This window comes from Pseudopodoces humilis, chromosome 8, assembly GCF_049639895.1.
Source record: "Pseudopodoces humilis isolate 2021_Gansu_Grassland_sample_001 chromosome 8, ASM4963989v1, whole genome shotgun sequence".
Taxonomy (NCBI): Eukaryota; Metazoa; Chordata; class Aves; order Passeriformes; family Paridae; genus Pseudopodoces; species Pseudopodoces humilis.
The window spans coordinates 26063259-26086430 of record NC_142207.1 but is presented as its reverse complement, the minus strand read 5'-3'; the positions used below and the strand labels follow the sequence as shown (position 1 = coordinate 26086430).

Here is a 23172-nt window from a genome sequence, read left to right as displayed (position 1 = left end):
CATTTCATGACCACCAGGGACTAAGGATTGGCACTGCTTGGTAATGGATGCTAAATTGTGGAAATGCCTATAGGAAACTGGCCTACCAAATGCAATGTTTGTGAGGCCCAGTATGTCCTGTCTCTTGGCATGAGCATCTGAGGGCACTAGAAGGACATTGTACTTGATTGAACCAGACAGATGAAAGCAATGTAACAAGAAAATTCTACAGTTTTTCAGTTGCCACACAAGAGCTTTTCTAAAACTTTTATAATCTGCTATTTGCTGCTGCCTCGGTGGCTGGTTGCTAGATAGGGGCACTGATTACCTACCTCAAAGCATTGTACCAACAAATACGGTAACAGTGACAGTGTTGTTTTGCTGTCTCAGGCAGTATATGCTGAAAGAATAACAAACTCATAAAGAATCCAGACCATGCTAGAACTTCAGACCTAGCAGCCACTGTGTGGAGAGGCTGTTTGATGTTTTGTGTCTGCGTATATTATTATTATGTGCTATTTGAAAATGAAAAAAATAACTAGTAAATGCCCTATTAGAGGAAAAGCAGGTCTCTTGAAGAAATTTTTTCAAATGGGGAGATTATTAAAAGGTAGCTACAGCCTGCCATCAGGAAAATGATAGTCTTGCTCTGTGAAATGCAAGATTCTTCAAAGTTGCAAAGCTCCAAGGTGTGGAGACTAAAAGCCCTCCCATGCCTAGAAGTTAGGAATATTTAAAAGTTCTTTTTTTGGATGCTTTTACCAAGGACTAAACCTGCCAGCATATGGTAGTATAAGCAGATCTGATATGGGGCTAGTGGATTGTAGGGCAAAGACCTAATATCAAGCTGTCAGTAATACTGCCAAAATTAACTGGGTTTTTTTTTTCTAAACCTGCAGCATAGAAACTATGCTCTAGTCTGTTTTCTGAGGTATAGGCAGCTGAGAAAAGAGAAAGAAACGGGGTTAAAGCTTAAGCATTCGCTGCAAAATTAGTCTATTGTCATCTCACTGTAATAGTGAGAAATTTAGTTTTGCACTTTTTGTAGACAGAATGGTATGAGGTGCCTTGGAAAAAGCAAATTCTGTGTAGCTGCTTTACAGGAAAGTGCTCAGAGAGGTGAATTTAAGAAAGGAACACAACATTTCTTAAGGTTTCTTCAGGTAGGAAAAATACAGCATCATCCCCAGCTATTAGAGCAGGAGCTAAGGTAGGGAGGGAAGGTGAAGATAAGCACACTGCCCTGCTCCTTGTAGGTAGCACAGAGCTGGCCTGGAAGTGGAGCTTCTGCAGAAGAGCACATGCTGACTGCACACCCCAAAGAAGGTCCTGCAGGAAGTAAGCACATCCCACATTTGATGGTCAGGACTGAGAAAGAGGGCTCCAGGATTCTAAAACTTAAATGTGCCTGTCAGTCCACCAAATTGGAAGCAAAATGGAATGAAGATTTTGCAAACTGGCACTCCTTTCCACTGCTCACCTCTTCCCCACCTCCTCAGGGGTTTCTGGGGTCTGTCCTGTTTCCGGTAAAGCAAGCACCAAAAGGTACTGTAGGACATGAGCTGTTACAGTGTAACTGGGCATGTTTCTCTTTTTATGTTTCATGAGTTCAACATCCGAGCAGCAGCTATAAAATAAGCTGTAGCATCAATTAAGTTTGGAAATTGAGAGGTTCTTGTCTGCTTTTGGCAAGACAGGTCATGAAAAACATAAACAATTAACCTCTCTAGAGCTGTCTGTTCCCATACCCAGGATCCTGAAAAACAGCAATGCAAATAACATCTGGTAGCAGATGGGTAGGAAAAGAGAAATCCTCTTGGCTGCAATAGAAGCTCTTTGAAAGGACTCTGCAGTTAGACACATTTCTTCTATCAGAACCAAAGCTGCAGCTCAGCCCCAAGGTTTGCTTTTTTCCCTATGTCTCCTACTGGTTTCATATTTGTATTTCTCATGTATTTGCATGAAGGCAAAAGAAAAGAGGCAGTTTTGTGAACATGCTTCTTCCTTTTGCTTAGGCCAAGTGTTTTCCCTGTTTGTATGCAGAGCCCACCAAATATTGCAGTTGGTTTCAGGTGGCTTTCAGCCTGCACAAAATGCCAGACACAGTAGGAAATGAACTGCCAGTCCCAGAAGGTTTCAAGAGAAGCTGACTTATGCTAAACTGAATCTTGAACTGTAAGTTTGCTGACTCTAGAACAGAAAGGTCTGGAAATCTTAGCATCCATCCTTGTATGGCATTTAAAGCTGAAACCCTACTGCACTTTGCATCTTCTCACTCCTTCTGGCTGATCTAATAGGATTGTTTTACTGCCCAGTAAAGTTGGGGGACTGTGAATATGCTAGGATATGTACTAAAATATTGAATTAATGTGACTGCCCAGCCCTTCCCATTTTGAGACTGTGTTTCAGCCTTTTGTAACATTGTTGTGTTTGTCAATGTGAGTTAATGTTTTACAAGAACTGTGTGCCTGTGTCAGTCATGCAGAGTGGACTGACACCTCTCTGTCAGCCAGTGATGCTGGGCAAAGCTGTTTTCCTGCAACCAGTGCTCCATGAGTGCATTGTATGGGCAAGGAGAGGGAAAGGTTTGCTTTGCTCCTCTCTCCTCAAAGGCTGCATTCAGACCATGCAGCACCTGTGCTGTGCAGTAATACTTGGTCATCATCGTGCATGCATATGGCAGAGTCACTCAGGGCACCTCAGCTGTGGCATCTCTTTGTTTCTATGCTCTTAATGCCTCAGGAGAGATGCCCAACACAGGGCACAGGTGTGCAAAGGTGGGAGTGTAGTATTCTGACAGGAACCACCCTTCCAGTTCCCAAGACAGCAGGGCAGGTGGATGAGGAGCCCATCACTTCAACAGAGGCTTAAAGCAAGGAGATAGACCAAGACAGCGCTGAGCACCTGGTCCTCCTGGTGGCCACACACACCTCCTAGGGAATCATGGAATATGTGCTTTAATTTGCTAATTGATGGAAGAGGACTAATAAGTAGTATAGATATAGAAGTTGCTAGGAGATTGATGAGATATTGCAGTCAGATGGGTAATGATTGTAAAAGCAGGTTGTTTAACTGCAGTTTTTAGTGCACTGCAATAAGCATAATAAAATACCAACATTGCTAGTGTTAAAAAACTTGACAAGTTTGGAGTTTATAAAATTTTGTACTACAAAATCAAGGGTGCTTGTGTTGCAGTGTTAGCTCTGATTCCACTCAGATGGCACGGTCCTTTGTACATGCAGGGTATTTAAAAAAAAAGAAAAATTCAGTTAGTGGGGTGTTTAATGTTAATAGGTGGGATATTTAATACAGCTTCAGGGCCTGGGAAAACTCTGGAGTTGCGGTCTGCTGTATTTAAAATTGCACATCTTGTTTTCTGTGTAGTTATTGGTAGGAAAGCTGGTCTTGGCATATTTCTTAAATTTGTATTAAATGTTGTGAAAAGGTTACATACGGGGCTAGCTTCCCCTGTCAGTAGCTAGTTACTCATGCTGGTTTTGGAAGTGGTGCTATTTATAAGGATGTGTATTTTACTTTCCTACAGCACCAGAAGGGAAAAAGCTTCCTAAATCTCAAAAGGCTGTGGCATGTATGCCCTTTCTACTTTTGTTAGCCTAACTCATCCCTCCCTTGTCTCAGTGTAAACATTGACTTAGAGGTCCTGGAGGATTAATTGAATTGTGGAACCAGTAATATTTCTGTAGCAGAGTTTCAGGTGATTTGCAGCTCGTTTCATGTAATCCCATCTTCTCTTTTCCAGCTGTGATAAAATGCAGAAATCAGGAATGAGAGAGAATTTGGCCTTTTTACTTAAGGAACAGGAGTATCTTTTCTACTGGAACATGAGTCCCATTCATTTATTGAGATTACAGTAGCTTTTTGCAGATAAAACAGAGCACTGTCATGAAAAATGAATGAAAATCTTCTTGCAGATGGAACTTTGGGAGTAATACCAGGAAGATTCATTTTTATTTATATGTATTTTAAAAAGCACAACAGCTTGCTTTTTGCCATAAAGAAAGCAGTTAACAAACAGAAAAATATTAACAGGGAAGAAACTGGTCATTCAGATTTTGGATTTTAAAAAAATCTAGTAAACTATGTTAATCCACAGCAAAAGCATATGTGACTGCAAATATGGTAGTTTGGGTAAGTAGCTATCTCATACATTCAGTTTTGAAGAGCTAGATGAAGTTTGATTTGGCTAGAAACAGAGAAAATTTGGATCTCTCTCAACTCTGTCTCCATTTGTAATTGGTAACAAAGTTTTCAGATGCATGGAACAGCTGAGAGATCACAGAGGGGGAGATCTGCTTAAAAAGAGTTGGGAGAAGAGCCTAACTAAACTGCTTTTCTTTTTAGGTATCAAAGCAAGCCAAAGAGTTCCTGGAATATGTTTATGAGGAGCCATTAATTGATATCCAGCAGGAAAATCCCATGTTGTACAATCATGTTGAACCTCTGGCAACTGTTGTCCGCCTGAGACAGCAGCTAAAATCTCTGCGAGCCTACTTGTTCAGCTGCAGAGCAGCAGTGGCTGAAGATCTGCGGAGAAGGTAAGAACCACAGCCAACCTACAGCATGAAGATGGAGCTTCCTTAGTGTGTTGCCTCTCCTGCTGCCTGTTTTGATTTTTCTCACACTCTGGTTCTGAAGGCATTGCCCATTTAGAAGGATGTTGTGTGTGCATCTGACTTTTCTGGGAAGCTGGGTTATCCTCTGCTGAAGAAAATTATTTTATAAGGTTTGAATCTCTTAAGTTGTTCTTGACAGCTGTTAGCCCTGGGGCATCACACATTGTGATGAGCACCTTTTACTCCTCCTCAGGCTTTCTGGCTGTGTGTATTTTCAGTCGGATCTGCTCCCACAAGCCCCCTGCCATGGCATCACAGTGAGGTAGCCACTGCTGGGACCTCTGAAACACCTCACAGTGTGACAAAGCATGAGGGGATCCAGAATCAACCCCCTTTCCAGCATTTCTGCTCTCCTCTGTGATATGACCTCAGCCAAAGGCAGAGGTCAGATGTAGTCCCTTGGCACGTGACCCAGCATATGATTTATGCTGGTCACTTGCTCAGCCAGTATCCATGACATGGCTGTGCTGAATGTTTTGTTTATTGGCAAGTACATGGCCACAGCACAGCAAAAGGTGTTTCATGTTGAGTTTACTGTGGTGAAAACAGGAGTTCTATAAAAAGTGAAGTTAATTTTAGAAGTGCTGTACCATAGTCCATTCAGCTGCTGCTGCATTTTTCTAACAAGCTAAAAATGAACTATTTTCTTAAAACTGTCAAGCCACAGTTGTGATCTTAAAAAGGCCAAGTAGTTTTTGGTGTGGATCTCCAAGAGATGGGAAGATGTCTCTGCCCATGCCATACTGTGAGGTGAGTGGATCTGGGCATATGCAGCTGACCTGATGCATCTGTAAGCATTTGTATACCCCAGTTTTTAAGACAAGACTGGAAGTAGGAAAGCCACTACTTTGAAATTGTGAGTTGCCGAAGGGCAAAGCAGCAGGTGACTTCAGTGACTATTTTGAGCATGGTGTTCTAGGGATCTGAATTCTTTGGAAGGGAGAGGAGGCTGCACCAGTGTCTTTATGCTAGGTAAGGAGAGCTGGTCTGCTGTTTGGTACATGACCTATATCATTGCTTTGATGAACTACATAGAACAAGTAGGAGAAAGTAAGCATTTAAAAAATTAGGATGGTTTTCTTTTATTCCAGAGGATGGTATTTTCTTGCAGAGCTGGTTTTCTATGCCATTGTCTTTAATAAAACTGAAAGGAAAATAAGATTTTGGAAGGTTGTTCAGAAAAAGTAGCAGAAAGGAAATTATGCTTTCTGATTAGTATTGAAAAAAGTAATTATCTTATTAAAATAGACAGAAGGAGGTAAGGAACTCAACAGACTTCTTGGGTAAGACAGCAAAAGAAGAGAGTTCAAAGGAGGCCTAGCATAGCAATCAATTGACTAGAGGTAAAATAAGGGATGAGGGAAAGCCGGGAGAAGGAGTTTCAAATAAGAAGAAATCCCGGGAAACTGAGTTAATGAAGAAACCAGGACAAAAGAGGAGCAACCCAAAAGCTGCCTTCAAAATAGAGAGATGACAATTGCTAAGGAAAGAGAAGAGAGAATGGACAAAATTTAGCACAGAAATGTGAGCATGCTCGTTTCTTGAAGCAGAGAGGAGAGAGAAAACATCCCTGTGTCAAAGTGAAACATCCAGAAGGGTAGAAGGAGAAACTGGGAATCAATACTCCTAATGCTCCTTTTTCTTATCTAAGAATTTCTTCACACCATCTCCAGTTAAAGCTGTGTGATGGAGAGAAGGACCCCAGCCCAAGAAGGGTTTGGTTTTGTATTAAGGAACATCTCCAGTTCGATAGGACTTGCTACAAGTGTAAAAGCCACTGAAGGAACGTACAATACATGCCTTAGAATCCAGCGCCTTCTTGGTTTGTAATGTCTCCGGTGAGGTGACTTTGGTGCTCAGTTGTTCCCTCAGATGTCCCCCAAGAGGTTTGCAGAGATGAGAACAAGGGAGTTCTTTTCCTGTAAGGATTTATTCCTTGCTCAAAATGCTTCCAATGGCTTTACTGCCTTCGTCTAGTATCCCAGTGTGAAGATGTTCACTACCAATGTGATGACTTTATAGAGCGCAGCTGAAAAGTAAACAAAGAAAATACGTGATTTAAATTTTCCTTTGGCTCATCACAGGGGCAAGTTGCAAGAAAAGGAGGAGTTTAAACACTATGGTAAGGCAGCATTCCTAAATTTAGTGCTGTTTCCTAATTAAAAGTGAAAGATGGAGAGACAATTGAGTTATCTGTCCTGCTCTAAAAACATTCTTTTTCTGCTTGGTCTTCACCTTAGTATGTGACCAGCTATTAATCACAAGAGAGTGAACACAGCATCTTGAAGACCTGTCAGACCCATATAAACAGACTGAAACAAACTGTTAATATTGCTGTCTACAGAGAACTAAAAACAGACTGATTAATTGTATTGGCACCTTGCTGCCTCTGCGACACTGATAGAGCCTGCCTTATTAGGGAAAAGCAGATCACTCTGAGGTTTCTTTTATTAATATTATTTGCATTATCATCTACTTTAAATCTATACCTCGCTCTTCAACCCAGATCACAAAATGAAGATGGTAATGAAGTTGGAAACTCTTGGTGTCCTTTGTGAAGACAAAACTGTTTAAAATGCTTACAGTCACTTTTTCTGAAGAATTCCAGATGGCTATAAACCAGGTTAGCTCAGGATCCAGTTAGCTTAAATGTGGAAATGTTGTTTATAATGTTTGGTGTGCCTAGATATAGGTACTCTGAGAACTTTGAAACCTGGCATCTAGCAGGGAACTCAGGACTGAAACCGCATTGAATACCCAAGTGACAAAGTAGAAAGGAAGAAAAAAAGGAAGGAAGGAAAAGACAGAAGAAATCCTTAATGTAGCTAGACGGCTCACAGTAAAAATGGTCTTTGTCTGTTATAGTGATTTATTCTCACCTATTGCTCCATTGAATTCTATGCTTTTCTGTTTGCTGGGGGGAAAAAGATAAGGATCATGGACTTGGCTGGGAAGTGAAATAAGGCCCTCCACCAGCACGTATCAGCAGTGTTCCTCTGATATTAGCCAGAACAGATTTGCAGTCTGTTGTGCTCCCTGTTTTACAAGGGGTGTTGTTATGCCTGGTTAGCTGTAACTGTCACCTCAGTATTGCAACACATCATTTGCCTCAAATGTCTTTACTGAACAAGTTCTCGCTTGTTTTTGTTGCCTTGCTCATGTGGATGCTGTCCAGGCAGAGGCATACAGGACTGAAACCTAGAGCAAACACAGAATTAGTACAAGTGGAGCTGTACAGATCCCACCACTGCCTGCAGATGGTGATTGAATGGCCCAGATGAACCAAGATGGAGTCAATAAAATGGATGGCTGGGAAGGAAAAGAATCTCTGGGTCCATTAAATAGTGAGGATATTCTATGAAATTATGCTAAATTATGCAAGTTCTGTTCTGGATTTGCTTTGTTCTTGTCATGACTGAAGATTCTTTAGGTGAAGGAACTGTCAGAATGATTTTTGGGGTAGTGTTCAGATGCCTGCATATCTACTGTCAGGTAGGGTAACCTAGGCCAACCTTGGAGCTCCATCTGGGGAGCCCTCTGGGCTCTGTTCTCCCAGCTGTACATTTAAACTTGCAGTTCAGGTGCTGCTAGCCCAGATACTTTAGACAGATGACAGTGATAGCAAAGTGTTTTGCAGCACATTCCCCCATGCATTAGTGCTTGTTGTAGTGCCCTTGTTCTGTCAGTAAATCTGAATGGTGGTGAGAAACTATATGGAAAAACTTGCTTCTTGTTACTCATCTCTGTTGGATACCATTTGTCTGTCAGCTCCAGAACAACAATACATCAGTTTTACCCTATCAAAACTCCAGTGCTAGATACATCACTTAGCAGGCTCTAGCTTGGTGTTCCTGTGTAGCAGCAGGAGGTTAAAGGTACACCTCTGGTGCTGCAGACGTGTGCTCCTGGCTGAGCCTGCTGGTCTGTCAGCACAAGGTGAAACAAGCCCAAATTCAGTTATACTGAACAATAGAGTCCTGTCACTTCCTACAGTGAGGTCTTAGACATATCACTTCTGACACAGGAGTAGATTACTCTCAAAATATTTGTGTGGCAATTGGAGAACCTGTCTAAACACATCGCAGGAATCCTGATTGATCTAATGCAATCACTATACCTCCAAATACCTCATGTATGTGAAGCTGGGGCTATGTCATCTTTCAGACCAAGGACAACAGAAGGTCATTAAGTCATCTCCAGACTGTCAAAGGAGACTCTTCATTTTCTTTGCAATGTTTAGGCCATTTGGGGAGTGGAAAATTCCAAAGCAGGAGAATAAAGATACGGGTTCTGAAAGCAGTAAACTGCAAAAAGAAAGTCTGAGCAGGGAAGAAACAGAAGGATGTAGTTTCGGGGCTCTGAGATAATGGCAAGGTGAACAGAAAAAGAAAACTTGTTGCATGGGTGGTTGGAAAGAAACTCATTCAGAGAAGCTATCTATATAACCTGAGAGGAATCAGTATTAAGACCAAACAACAACCCAAAGTGAGGAAAGGTGAGAAAATAAATGCAGAGAAGTATGCACAAGTCATTTGTTGTTTTATTTAGATCCTGCATGCCTGTAGTCATTGCAGTAGCTGAAATAAAGTTGCCTGTTGATGGAGCTCATACAAACAGACTACCTTCACCTCTTCAACTCATCTCTCTTTTGGAAGAAGTAACCACACATGCAGGATCTTTGCAAATTAGCATCTTAAAAAGTGTTTGGCTAAAACTGAAGGGATGGTGTTAAGGTGGAATTTGTGCTTTCATTTCAACTAGAGGTAACAAATAGCTGAAGCATTGTGATGTGTGCCAGAGCAGCCAGGGTGGAGGCATTGCTGCTGTCTGTTCATGTTAAGGGAAGGTCAGAAGCACAAGCTGATGTTCTACCATGGTAAGCATCCAGCTGAGGAACCTGCCAGAGCTTTCCATGGTAAATCTTCCAGAAGACAGGTGAGTCTTTCAGTTCATGTTAGCATTTTATGGTCCAGGGGGCACACCTGTATCTCCTTGTCAAAGAGATGAGTAATATTACATCTCTTTCACAATGGTAATTTCCATTCACCTTTTGAGACCAGGTTGCTTTCAAGAAAAACAATGATCTAAAGACAAGTTCCTGTTAGATGTGGGCATCATGTTAAATATGACTTGTGCCATTTTTATCCCTGTGTTTTTATATCAGAACTTCCAGCAGCAAAGTGCAAAGGTTCAAGAGTGCCTGACAAAAGCAAAGACCATTTTCTTATTCTTAATTCCAAGTTAACTGGGGATCTAAACTATTTTGATTTTAAAATGAAACTGTCTCTAGTTCTCTCTTCTGCTTTTGGTAACTGTGGTACTTAATTCATGAGTTAGATGTGTAGTAATTCCTGTCTTTCACAATGTTACCGTAACCTTGCTCAAGGAACCACAAAGTAGAGTTGATGTTGAGAGGTACTGCATTTTAGTAGGAAGTTTATAAACTGGTTCAAGATTGCTGATGGGTGATAAGAGTAACTGTTTCAACATAGAGATGCTTGTGGGGAATTTCATAACAACTTGAAATAATACCTTACCTGGACATGCTTGCTAATAAATCTAGCACTTAGTGTGGGCTGAAGATATGTGGGAGTGACTGTTCCCAGAACATAACCAGAAGTGTTCGTACCTCATGAATGTGAAATTATTCACAAATGCTTTTTTGCATAAATTCATAGAATTAGAAAAAATGAATTAATCTGGCAGAGTACCACAAGAATGAAATGAACAAGTAGTGTTTTGGTTTGGTTTAAATTAATTTGTTTATTTTTACCTTTTGACTTCAAAATCACTAATTTTTGCAAGCCCCTGCTTTTCTGAACAACCTTTTTTGGCTGGAAATTTGGGTTCTTCTCTCCCAGCAAACTTCCAGGAGCTAAGATTTCCAAGGAAATACAAAATCAAAAGCCTGAAGAAAATGAGAATGATCAACACTGGGAAAAATCCTACTTTTTCCCCTCACCTCTGATGCCATTCTCTTCCTTGAATTGACAGTGTCCATTTCAAATGAATTGCAAGAGAAAATCCAGCAAGAAATGTTATTTACCTTGCCTTATATATTTGAGATAACTGGCAATTGTTTGATACCCCTCTGTACTTACAGAATAGTAACTGAAAAATTGGAGCTGCTCTCAGTGAGATCAGAGTGCACACAGGTCCTGACCGTCTGCTTCACACGTGGCTGCAGCTGGTGCAGGTGTATGGCTGCAGGGACAGGACCAGAGAGAGCTCTTGCCTCTTGTTCAGGGCCAAAGAAATATGGAAAGAGTAATAATTAGTAATTTGCATGTGCTGGCCTTGTGCTGCTTTAGTTTGCAGTGTGGTGCAGTAGCTCTAAAGGTGTATGTTGCAGTGCCAGGTATGAGCTGGATGAGGAAGCGGACTTGGTACCCTGGTGTTGTGCCAGCTGTGGGTGTAGCAGCTTCCTGCAGAGGGGTGGAGAGGAGGCTGAATGCAGCGCTGTCCTGGACCGGGTCATCTGCGTCCCCTGTGAGTCACAGCTCAGTCATACAGTTCTCAGCCTGGTCAAACGAGCCACTCCTGGCTGGCACATGAAATCGTGGTGCCAGCTTCCCCTCTCTTCACCCCTCACATCCTAGGTTTTAAGAGTCTTTTTGGTATAGAGGAGACTTGGTTGTGCCCACCTGCCAGCTAACTTGATTTCTTTTGATTGCACTGTAAAAAGAAGAGTTCTCCCTGCTTATCAAGTTTGTACTTTGGTTATAGTGTCAGGCATAGGCAGATTAATTGGTTATAGCTTTAGCAGAGCTGTCAGGGTATTTAACCCTGTGAAGAAAAATTACCTGTGCTGGTGATAAACAGGCTTTAAATGCAGAGCAATTACTTAGTGCTAAAAAAGCACCATGACTACACACTTTATCCAAATGCAAAAAGCAAACTCTTATCAGTGGTTCTGTTTGCAGGAGGACACTAAAAGATAACCTTTGTTTGTGCAAATACTTACCTGATAAGATCATCCGAGAAGGAACAGATGAAATTTCTGTCTTGCCTGAATACTATACTTCAGATTACAAAGTATCAAGCAAAAAAGAATAATAATCAGAAACTGAGGATGCTCACTTCTTTTGATCCAACTAAAAGTCTTGGATGGTGTGTTTCTTTTCTGCTTGCATTGATTATGTTTATATCTAGGATATAACAATAAAGCAATTTAGAGACCTTTAACCAGTAGGACTTTGGATTTCATTGTTCACAGTAACTGGCAAAGCTAGAGGCTGCTCAGCATTGAACTTGGTTTGTTCATTGCAGGCTAAACCCTGACTGGTAGCCAGGGTTTACAGCACAGCAGTCCTGTGACTCATAAATGGTGAAACTGGTTCGGGAGTTTCCAAACTCCCATGAAAGCTTAGGAGGTGCTTTTAGTGGGACGTGCACTTGATACCATTTGCCTCTCAAGGGTCACAGGTCACATTCTGAAGCTGCAGAGGTTTTGAGTTTTTATTGTGAAGAGTCTTAACATCTTGCGTTTGACCTCTGTCTAGTTCACTCCAGTTTCTTTTCTGTGTTAAGATTTGACTGAAAGGCTGCTGTTTATTGAATGCTTTTAATTGACCAACTTTAAAAAAAAATCTAGTTAGTTGTAGCACATCAATCAAAAGATTTACAAAACTGACATCTTTTATTTTGCTTTCAAATGACTAATCAGAGATTTCCCATTTGGTGTTCATAAAGAACCTTTATATTAAGGGGAAAGTAATATTCAAGCATGTTTTGGTCTTTTTGTATCAAGGCCTTGTATTAATCCAAGCATGCTCAAAGTTCCTGATGCAACCTCGTGTAGAGAAACTAAATACATATTTTCTAGTGAAGTGTTCCTAATTATCATTATCTTAGCCTGCTCTGGGTCTCTGTGAGATTTTTGGACATGAGTGTGATTTTAGGTTTATCTGGATGCCTTGCAGTACTTTGGATGCTAATGCTGTGGTGCGGTGTTTGTGTGAGCCCCATCTTGCCTGCTGCTCTCTACTGACTTTGGTTTCCTTTGAACAGTTTCAGTTGCAGATGGCAGAGGGACAGAGATAGCATAGACACTACTTTGCTATTAGTTACATGAGAGGAGGCATCCATGTTGGGAAGCAAGAGGCTCTGAATTATTCCTGTGTGCCTCCTACTGAAAAGGACTTTATATAAGCCATGACTTCATTAGGCTCAGAGAACCTGTGCAGGCAAAGCAAACTGTCGGAAACTGGCCGTCAGACATTCTCTTGCTCACTGGAGTATTCGGTCTGTATGGATTTCGTGCCCCAACTGATTTGATTGCATTTATGATGAGTTATTTTGAAAATGTGTTTGGGTTTGGTATTTTGGTGCCCATTGTACTCTTGTTCCCCACCCACCAGAGGCTGACAAAAACCGGCGAACAGACCCATTTCTGAGAGGTGGCTTCGTCACTTACATTCAGTGTGAGCTTTGGGTTTTTCTTTCCAAACTGAACTAACAGAAATTTTCTGGAGGTGAACTTAATTGCAGATATGCAGCGCAGCAAGACCTGTTTTTGAAGCAGTTGCTCATCTTGCCACAGGCGTGGTGAAAACATTTCATTTATACGAGTGGGGCTGAGCTGCCTCCTTCTAGGCAATTTCAGGGTTTCACAGCCATGGGGCTGCATGGTTTCCACCTTTGGTGGTGTGAGCAAATGTTGAAGGAGTGTTTTGCACCTCTGCATTTATTGGGAGTTACACAGGGACTGGCCCAGTTGCTTCATGACTTCTGTAAATGCTGTTGCATTTGCAAGTTTTGGCTGCCTGGCTGTTTCTCTGTGGCCTACCACAGAGAATCAGTTTTAATTTTTCAAGTCAATAGAACGACTGTGAATCTGAAGCTGGACCAGCCTTACTTTCTGAGGGGTTTTTTATTCCTCAGTTTCTGTAGCAATGAAAATAATCACTCCCCTCACTTGAGTGCTGAGTGTGTGTGTATATATGTGTGTGTGTGTGTGTGTTTTACATAAAACTGGGAGGGCAGCGCCTACTTTTTTTTCCTGTAAATAGGTTTGGAAGGGAGGAGGTGCGTTGGATACCAGCTCTGCAGAGCTGTTGCTGCAAATGGAACATGTTTTAAAGAAGGGAACAGGTACAGGGATAAGATTTGTCACCAGGGCATGTGCTGGCTGAGACTTGTCAGATAAAGGAATTCAGTTGATCGTGAGTTTGCTTTTCACCTGCACACTTATTACTAGGAGTTAGAACTTGCAGGAAACGAGGAAATAAAATGTCATCCTTGTAGGCAGGGGAATGTGATGTTAGTCATCAATACTAGTCATTTACAGTTTTTGCATTATGGGCTATTCAGGCTATTTCCTGAAAAAGGAAATGTTTCATTAGCTAATTGTTTTCCTTAGCAATGCTGTAAGGGCATCAGCATTGCATCAGCAAAAATAATGTTTTTGGGAAAGCTGCTTAGTGCCTGCCTATGTGAGCGGAGTGAATGATGGGTGATTTTTAATGAAAGAAATTCTGTCTGAGCTGAAAAAATACTAATGCTTCAAAATGCTGTTCAGAGTTCACTCTTTGTCTTTTAATAAGTCTGCTATGCACAAATGACCAATTCCAGTGTCATATGTTGTCTGATGTCTAGATTTTGACTGTTTTCCGGTGGTCTTTGACGTTGTGCCAAATGTATTATGAAGTCATGATGCAGCAGAGCCACTGCAACATAGTCCCCTGAAAAAGGAGCAATAGTATAGCCTACAGAGCTGAAGGGGGAAAATGGCAGTGCCCTAGTGAGATTGCAGCTGAGAATTGGGTGGGTAGAGTGGATTTGCTTGGTAAGTGAGGAGAGCAGTGGCACAGTCCAGCTCCAGAAGAGTGCCATAAGATCAGTGGTGTGCAGTTGTCAGTGCCTTGCTTGCAAAACTCTTCTCCTACCCCAGTAAATCTTAGGGTTTTTTTCAAAATTATAAAAGGAATTACAAATTATTTGTGCTGTGCACCTTAGCAGCAGTGAGATGTCCTAGTCCCTTCAGTACATACAGCATTGAAAACTGTCAATATAAGGTTGTTCTTTAAGACACCTAATGGAATATCAGAAATAAAACGTTTTTTCATTACTTCTTAGAATCCGTGTTCTGTGGAAAGATTGCCTTGGTAGTCTTGTTTTCTTGATCTATGGTTTACCTGGTTATGTTGTTGCAGCTTCTAAAACTGAGCTACTGTGTGCTTTCTCAATAGTCTCATATCAAAATATCATGGAAATTCATATTGGCCTTTTGCTACCTTTGGGGTATTTTTGAACATCTGTGTTTACTGCCATTCAGCTCTACCATTACAAACCAGTCTTTGCCAGAGCTTTGTTCATGCATTTAATAATATAAAGAGTTTTGTTTCTATATTACCTTAAAACAGTGTGATTGAGATTTAGGAACTGGGTTTATAATTTCTACTCCAGAAGAGAACATATTGTGGGAAATAGTTCCACTTCTTAAGATACTTGGTTGCTTTTTTGCGAGAGTAATATGCAAGATTAATTTCCCCAGGAGACCTGAGTGTGGTAGTGGATTTGTTCTGTGTGGATGGACAGCAAAGCCAGTCAGATTGTTGGTTTCTCTGTGCCATCTTTGCACACAAAGTTGGATGTACTTTTTCTGTTTCTGACATTTTTATAGCAGATACATAGGTTTTCATAAACTTTTTTTATTTAATAGCCACTTAACGTTCCAGTGTCCTTTTTTTCATCTGTGATGTTATATTAACCCAGTTTTTCATTGTACTGTCAATCAGTCTAGTTAGGGCATCTCTTCTCTGTTCAGTTTCCTGTAATTTAGCTTTACTTATCAGGTCTGTCAGCACATAAGCAATGGTCTTGCCTGAAATTTTGGCTTATATAAGGTAAATACTCCTTTCTTAAGTAAGTCATTATAGAGTCTATACCAATACATATAGTTCTGCATGGAAGGGGGAATTGATATCAGTCAACTTTATGTTGGAAGAATAGTATCTGCATGGCCTTTTTCCCAATACAGTTATTTCAGTTACAAAACCATAAATCACATCTGAAACTTAAGTGTTACAACTTTGTAGCAGACCAAGAATCTTGTCTCAGACCCTAAGAAATACTTCTAATGTGTAGTTTGCATTATTTGTTTTTATTGCTGCATTAATTGTTTAAAGAAACATTGTCTGTGGTCAGAAAGAGCTTTCAATGGCTGTAAATGTCTCAGTATAGGACCTGACACTGGCACAGAAATTATTCTTATTGTGGGACTGTTGTGCCCATGCAGAAAGCTGTAAAAATAGCTGGTGCTTAGAGGGAGATATAATTCTAGTTTCTTTCTCTCTAACATCTCTGTCCTGCTGTTGTTTGATGGGGAGAGGAAGCTTTTGAGTTTCCCAGTCAAAAAGGTGTGATACATATCCATCTTTCTCTTTTCAGGATCTTTCCCAGAGAGTATCTTCTTCAGCAAATCCATCTTTATTCTCTGGCAGACCTTCAGCAGGTGAGTTACACGTGGTGCCTGTTTTCACCTTCAGAGCTAATTGTACATTTCCCTTCTAGCTATTCATAGCATAAATACTTTTACTTCCAAGTTGTGTCTGTGGTTTATAGTTTAGTGTAAGAATGGGTTAACAGTGGCAATGATTAGGGATGAAAGCCTAGAGCATCAGGGTTCAAATAGGGATGGAAAGAGACTGTGAAAGAAAACTGTAGTCTGCAAAGAGAACTTTGCTACAAGAAATTGTTCATCTGCTCCATAAATTCTCATTAAAGTCTCAGTCTACATGTGACAAGTAGTATTTATTTCTTTGCTTGAAAGAGTAGCTTTTCAGGAATTTTGAAGTTTGTAAAGTCCCTAGTGCAACATGATTATTTACAAAGTCTGCTGAGCATTGCCACAAGGAGGGGGTGGGGGGGAACCTAACCCTCATCCTCCCACCCCTCCTTCCCCCCCAAACCTCAGCCAGCCTGCTACACAAAGCTGAGCCATGCAGTGTTACCATGATAAATGTGACCATGGAAGAGGTAAAGTGCCAGCAGAATTTGTCTTTGCATTAATACTGATTCAACTAAGCAAGAACCTTGAAGTACATTTACCTGAACAGCAGAATTTTATTATGTAACAGATTACAAAAGAAGAATTTGGAAAAAATAGCTGAAAAGGGAGGATGGTGAATCTAAGGTGAGTGTGCTGCAATGCTCAGGTGCACAGTGGAGGAAGCAATGAGGTGAGGTGTGCTGGCTGACCTGGGCACCTGTGTGTTCACACTAATGCTGTTGCCAGTGGTGTGTAAAACACAGTATTTTAATCTTCTTTCACCTATGTTTCCCTTCTCTAGTGGTGCCTTTTTTGCAGGGTAAGGGTAGCATAGTCAATTCGGGATGTTCAGCTGACACATGTAGTTGAGGTAGTTCAGATGCCCCTCAGAGCTGGAGACTACAGAACAACAGGAAACGTGTTTTTTGTTGGCTGGTGAAATCACAGGGTAGAAATGATTCCATATATAAAATTAAAAGGCCAGTTGCCTGAGGTATGAAACTGTTTCCACATCTTTTCAGCATGTTCTGCTATCTCATCTTTAATAATCAAGCCATGAAAGAGCGAACTACTTAACTCCAGAGCTGCAGTCTCCCTGGTGGTTCTGTCTGTTAGCCCCCAGTGCTTTGTAAGCTGCTTAATCAGTTCCTAACATTGGTAGCAGGTATTTTAGAAGCAATCAGCAGCTTATCAAGCACCCTGGGGGAGAGAAGGAGGGTAGAAGTCATAATTCATGCATTGATTTACCACTTTCCTTTAACATGTTTCTTTGTGTTTGTGTTTGCAAGACACCTTCTCTTCCCCTGAGGGCCCCAGTCCCAAACTTATCATATTTAGAGGCAATATAATTTGATTACCATTTCTGCTGGGGTGGGTTATATTACATTTACCTTTTAATCTAGCTATAGCCTTGTTGTCAGCATGGAGAGGGTTTTCCACATGTAAGAGACTCCAAGTTTGAAATTGGATTGCCTGTTTTTGTCAAAGTGGATCCATAGTGGAAAAGAGAGGAGGGCCCCATTGAGAGAATGAATCCAATGGTCAGATAAATACTAATACCCTTAACAGCCCCTCCCTCCTGCCTGTTTTGCCCCTTACTGCTGCTTTCTCCCAGTTGCTCATCATTTTCCACTGACCTGCAGTTTGGGTAGTTTTAATCCTGAAAGTTTTTCCTCCTTTTGATTCCTCTGCTGCCTATTTCCTCGTATCCATGGACTGCTTTTGCACTGTATCCTGCTGTCATGTAGATTGCATGTGTTTGGGGAATTAACTAAAAGGTTTATTAAAGATTAATGGAAAGATAAGACATGGTGAGTGAATTAGAAAAGCAGAGAGGGGTAATCTGCAGATATAAGCAACCTTTACCCTGGTTAGTCCCAGCTCAATTCTGATTTGTTTCCTGGCCAAGTTCCTTTTAGAGGTCCTAGAAAACATGGTTGTTTCCTACCAAGCAGCTGATTTTCGAAAATGGGGTTTGAGGGTCTGTTCTTAGTTGCAAAAAGGTTGAAATGCCTGTTTGCCAGTAGGTGAAGCAGCTTATAATACTATTCTAAAGTAAAACCCAATATAAATCTCTTTCCAAGCTTAACAGGGCCTAGATATTATGAATCTAGCAGAGTATATACTTGGGCTATCTGGTGGTCTGGGGATGGTTGTTGCTTGGATCCGTTTGGATAGGGTTCTGGTGGGGAAGACCTTACTGTGAGGTTAAAGCAGAGTAAAATAAAAAAATGGAAATGTCCCAAATCCTGGTGAGGCAGTGGTTTTTGCTAGTACTTGGGTCGTTAACAAATGCTCGTAGTGCAGATGTGAGTAACCGGAAGGTTTTGCTGCAGACCAAGGCCCCAGGGACTGCATTAAAGTTTACAGAAGTCTATCTGTGGGCATTCCTGGGAGGTATATGTTCTTAGAATCCTGGTGTCATTGGAGGTGTCAGCAGACGAGATAACTGATTAGGTGTGTTCAGACTGAGCAGGCAGAAACACCAAGTGTGATTTAACAGGCACAAACACCACCACAGCTTGCCTGTTCTGCCTCATTGGCTACACTTGCTTGTCTTTGCAACCTCATGTCTTAACTAACCTATCTGTCCTGCATCACCCATAGCCCTCTGCATCTCTGTTAGGCAGTTTATCCAGGGTTATTCCAGTCAATTAAAGCTTTCAAGAGGGAGATCTCCACTTGTTAGGAAGCAAGTATTCACTCCTGAATTTGCTGGTTTTACTCTCCATTGAGATTTCACAGATGTGATTATGGGGTTGCTTTTATTGAAACCGACAATTTTTACACTGTTAAATGTTGATTTGGACCAAAGTTCGCTCAGACAAGAGTCTTGAATTTTTTATGAAAAGTAACTCTTGCGACTTACTCTACATAACATGTTAATGGGAGCTTTTGAAGTAAAAGACTAGAAGGGGCTGTTGTGGTGATTTCCAAATTCAGAGTTAACCAGTGTCTTGCCTCTCTTTTATGTTAAATAGCAAGATATACAAGTGTACAAAGATGAATGCAGTGATGCACAGGAAGTTCCACCTGAACGTGAGGAAGAACTTTACTGTGCAATGACCATGCATGCGTAGCAATTGCCCAGAGGTTGTGGAGTTTTTCCTTTCTGGAGATATTCAAGAACTGGCTAGACACAGTTCTGTGCCACATGCACACAGGGATAACCCTGCTTGAGCAGGGAGGTTGGGCCAGATGATCCACTATGGGCCCTTTCAGCCTTACCCATTCTGTGATTCTGTGATGCTCTTTACTGTAGAAACTCTCTTAATCTTGGCAATTATTTCATCCTTGTTATACCAACTCTAAAAGATAGAGTAAAATGAAAAGGATCCACATAAGGGCAGAAATTACTGGATGTCCAGGATGGAAATTGTGAGCAAAATGGGAGATTAAAAAGATGATAATTTGAAGACTTGTTTATACAGGAACACTCAGGGAAAAATAATGAAATGACAAAATACGGGAATTTAAAAAGAAGAGTTGAATTACTCTGAATCACTGTATAAATACTGTTACTCAAAATATAAGTGATTTTCATTTGGTTTGTCTCCATTTGCTTTGAAAGCAAAGTGACATAAATTGTATTAAGGCCAGTTTCATTCTGAATGTGTATGTCCATGCAGGGATTTAATGTAGTATAATTTATCCATTTTAACATTGTAGTTAAACTAATCTGTTGAAATTTAGTTAAAATATTATTGACTTCAGATCAACTTTCCTGACTACCTGTAGATGAACCTACAAATAATGTGAAGAACAATGCAGAGAAAGGATGAACAGGAGAGCCCTGTTCTCACAATGATATGGCACAGATCATACAATGAGTATGAGGGACACATAAAAATCCTTAATGGAAATGCTCTTTGCAGAACACAGTGAGTATGAGGAGTTTAATGCCACAGTAGTGTCACTGAGGCCAAAATGTATCATCTTTGAGAGGATTAAGTATCCATAATGAGAATATCCACAGTTTCAGTACATAAAATAAAAGGATTATAAGATTTCAGACTAGACATACTATATTGAAGGGATTAGGAGGATATCTCCCCTGCTGACTGACAGATCAATGATTTCATCTTCCTCTGACGTTTGTAACAGTGATTACATACAGCACTGATTACAGCTCCTGGGAGCATTTTGGGCATGCTGGACTGTTAGTCTCACAGAAGCAGTCCTCACTGGGAAATCTTAATGTTTATGGTCAAGCATTTTTGCATATAAAGCTCCCTAACAAGAGTATGGGGAATAAAAATGAACTTCAATGAAACAAAAGATCTACCTAATTTGAGCCTAATATATTGTTAGATTAGGATTAGAAAGTCTTAGAAGAGCAAAGAAATCATTAGGTCTCCTTCACTTCTCCAGGCTTTTAACCCATGCTGTACTTTCATTGCACCTCCTGGACAGAAGTGAAGGAGGAGGTTGGAGATGCTCTTTCTACTATTTTTATATATGCAAAGCTTTAGGTTGAATTAAACAAGTTGTTTTTTCAGTCCCAACAACAGCAAAGAATGCAAGATGTGGACTTCTTTTGCCTTTTACTTGCTGTTTTTTTCAGAAGTAAAACTTTTTTTCTGCTAACTCAGTCCTGGTACAATTGCTGGTAGATACTTAGTATAGATTTGTAACATACAGCCTGAAGAATCCCAAGCCCATCAGTGGTGGTGTCCCTGCCCAGCAGTTCGTTTTAATTCATGCAGTAAAAGGATGGGATGTAGCATCTCACCCACATAGAGCCTCTACATGTGGCTGTATTGATTGAAGAAAATGGGGTTTGGCTAACATACTTTGGGCTTGCTCTAGTTTTAGAAGTATTACTGAACTAGGTACATGACAAATACCCTCCTGCTCTTAGTGTATGCAGCTGAGCCTCAGAAATCATGAGTGCAAACTCAGTTATATCAGTGAGAAAGTCTGTTGGTGTCATTTGTGTCATTCGGTGATTCAATATAAGCTGTATCATCTTAAATTTCTATTTACCAAAGGGGTTTACCTATATAGGTGTATCAGCAGATTCTTTTAATTTTAGGCAGGCCCTTTTTCTGCTTGAGGGGCAGGAGGTGGAAAATGAGAAGGAGAATTAGGTTTTGGGCAGGCTTGGCTATGCTGAGATGACTGAAGATTTGTCTGTCACAGTTCTCTGTGGGAATTGACTGTGCTTAACAAGGGACAGAGGTGCAAGTCCTGCAGTGTGTTACTACCAGTGTAATAATACCACAGTTCTCTACATGTACTATGTAAAGATGCATCTTGGGCCACAATGGCATAATGCTAATAGCTGTCTTTATGACATCCTTTTATGACCTGTGCCTGATTGACAGTGTTCTAAAGTAACTATAGTTCTAAAGTATGTTAGTAGAGGAATATGAAAATAGTCCTAGGATGAGAAAAACATACAATATACATCTTCATAAATATTAAAAGATACTATTGCAAAGCAGCAGTTAAACAGCTCATCTGCTTTCCTGTGGCTGTGTCCTTTATCACAGAATCACAGAACGAGTGAGGTTGGAAACACCAGGGTTTGTCATCAGGTCCAACCTCCCTGCTCAAGCAGGGTCATCCTAAAGCACCTGGCACATCATTTATTTCTGTCACTCCCTGGAGTTTGCCAGCACTGAGCTGCCTTTCAACACAACAGGAAGGTTCAGGTTAGCTGATACTCCCGGTGTGTGTGTGTAATTCCCCAGAGTGCTGACAGCTCTGGTTACAATTAGTGGTAGTGGCAATAGTCTTACTGGTTTCCTTTTTACCTCAGCTCTTCTGAGGAAGGGAGTTGCTGTCATTCAGAGTGGCTCATGGTCAGAGAGCATGGCAGAGCCAGCCAGGCTTGGGGGTGAAGAGCTGCTTAGAAGCATTTTGGTAGGTGGCTGTCAGGAAGACAAGTTCATATGAGTTAGGTATTGCAGGCAAAGTCCAGAGATCTAGCAATATTGTTAGTAGATATTTTTAATAGTAGGACTGGTTCTAGCACTGTATGGAACCAGAATTTTTAACAGGCTCTATTAAATACTTGTAGTCCTTTTACATGTGAATATGTAATCTAGGCCACATGGGGTAAGTGTGGCATTTTAGAATGAAACTGTTTAAAATGACCCAGTAGTGGTGCCAGTGATTTACAGGAGCTTTTGAGTAGAGATCTCCAGACGTATTTTAATTTTTTTCAGCCTGTAGAAGCAGCAGCAGTAATATAAGTTACCTCTTTTCTACTGCCTTGTGCTAAACAGATTTCTTCTGTTATTTTCTGCTGTGCAGAATGAAAAGCTCAGTACTGGAGATGCAGGTTAGCAGTGTGCAAGATTGGGCTCTGAACGCATTGCTCTGCTTCACATAAAATGATGATTTGGAAGAGCCAGCTGGATGTTCCTTCAGGGCTAACATCCTGAGAATTCAGATTTCCCAAGAAATAAAATACTGTCTCAGGGCTACCTGCTTGGATGAGAGAAGAAGATTTTTTTTTAGATTTTTCTTTTAAATACGATTTGTACTCACAGAGGCTTTTTTCAGAGTAGCCAAAGCCATTTTCTTGGTATGTTGCTTTCTTGTTCTAAAATCCCTCAGAGGACTTCTCCTTAAAATGCCCAGTTCCAGTCCTATGCAAGGCAGGAAAGTTTCTAATTTTGTGCTATCACTCATGAAATAACATCTTGCTCAGTGGGCATGTAGAGTCTGTTAATATCTCTGCATGCAATTGCCTGCTTAACCTTAAAAAAAAAAAAAGTATACATACTCTCTGCCTGAAAGAATATTTGCTTCTGTATTTAGAGTCACGTATGTTTTTAAGCTAAGTAAAGTGCTTTCTGTTTTCTACCAGACAAATCCCTGGTACTCTTTCAACCTTGTTTGATTAAAAGAACCTTTAGCCTTTGCTTGAATACCTTTTTCTTAAAACAACCTATAATTCATCCCTGCAACAAGATCAGGAGAACTTGGGGTGTGACAAAATTGACATGTAGCTGCCTGGAAACCTTGAGGGAAGGAGAAAGGAGGAAAGACGATTGAAACACAGTGAGTGTGAGTCTTGTTGCAGAGCTAGCAGGGGAGCTGGCACAGGTGATTTCC

General features: G+C 40.8%; 1 protein-coding gene across 5 annotated transcripts in view; it reads left to right on the top strand.

Moving 5' to 3' along the window:
- The window catches only part of PLEKHM3 (pleckstrin homology domain containing M3), a 94043-nt gene that overhangs the window by 29551 nt on the left and 41320 nt on the right, over positions 1-23172 (top strand). For all 5 annotated transcript variants that reach the window (XR_015773177.1, XR_015773176.1, XM_005519893.3 and 2 more), the window contains exons 5-6: positions 4342-4535; positions 16005-16068. Coding sequence is in view for 3 of the 5 variants with exons in the window: in XM_005519893.3 (XP_005519950.2) it covers positions 4342-4535; positions 16005-16068 (258 nt within the window). In the remaining 2 variants the exon portion in view is untranslated. The remainder of the gene's footprint in view (positions 1-4341; positions 4536-16004; positions 16069-23172) is intronic.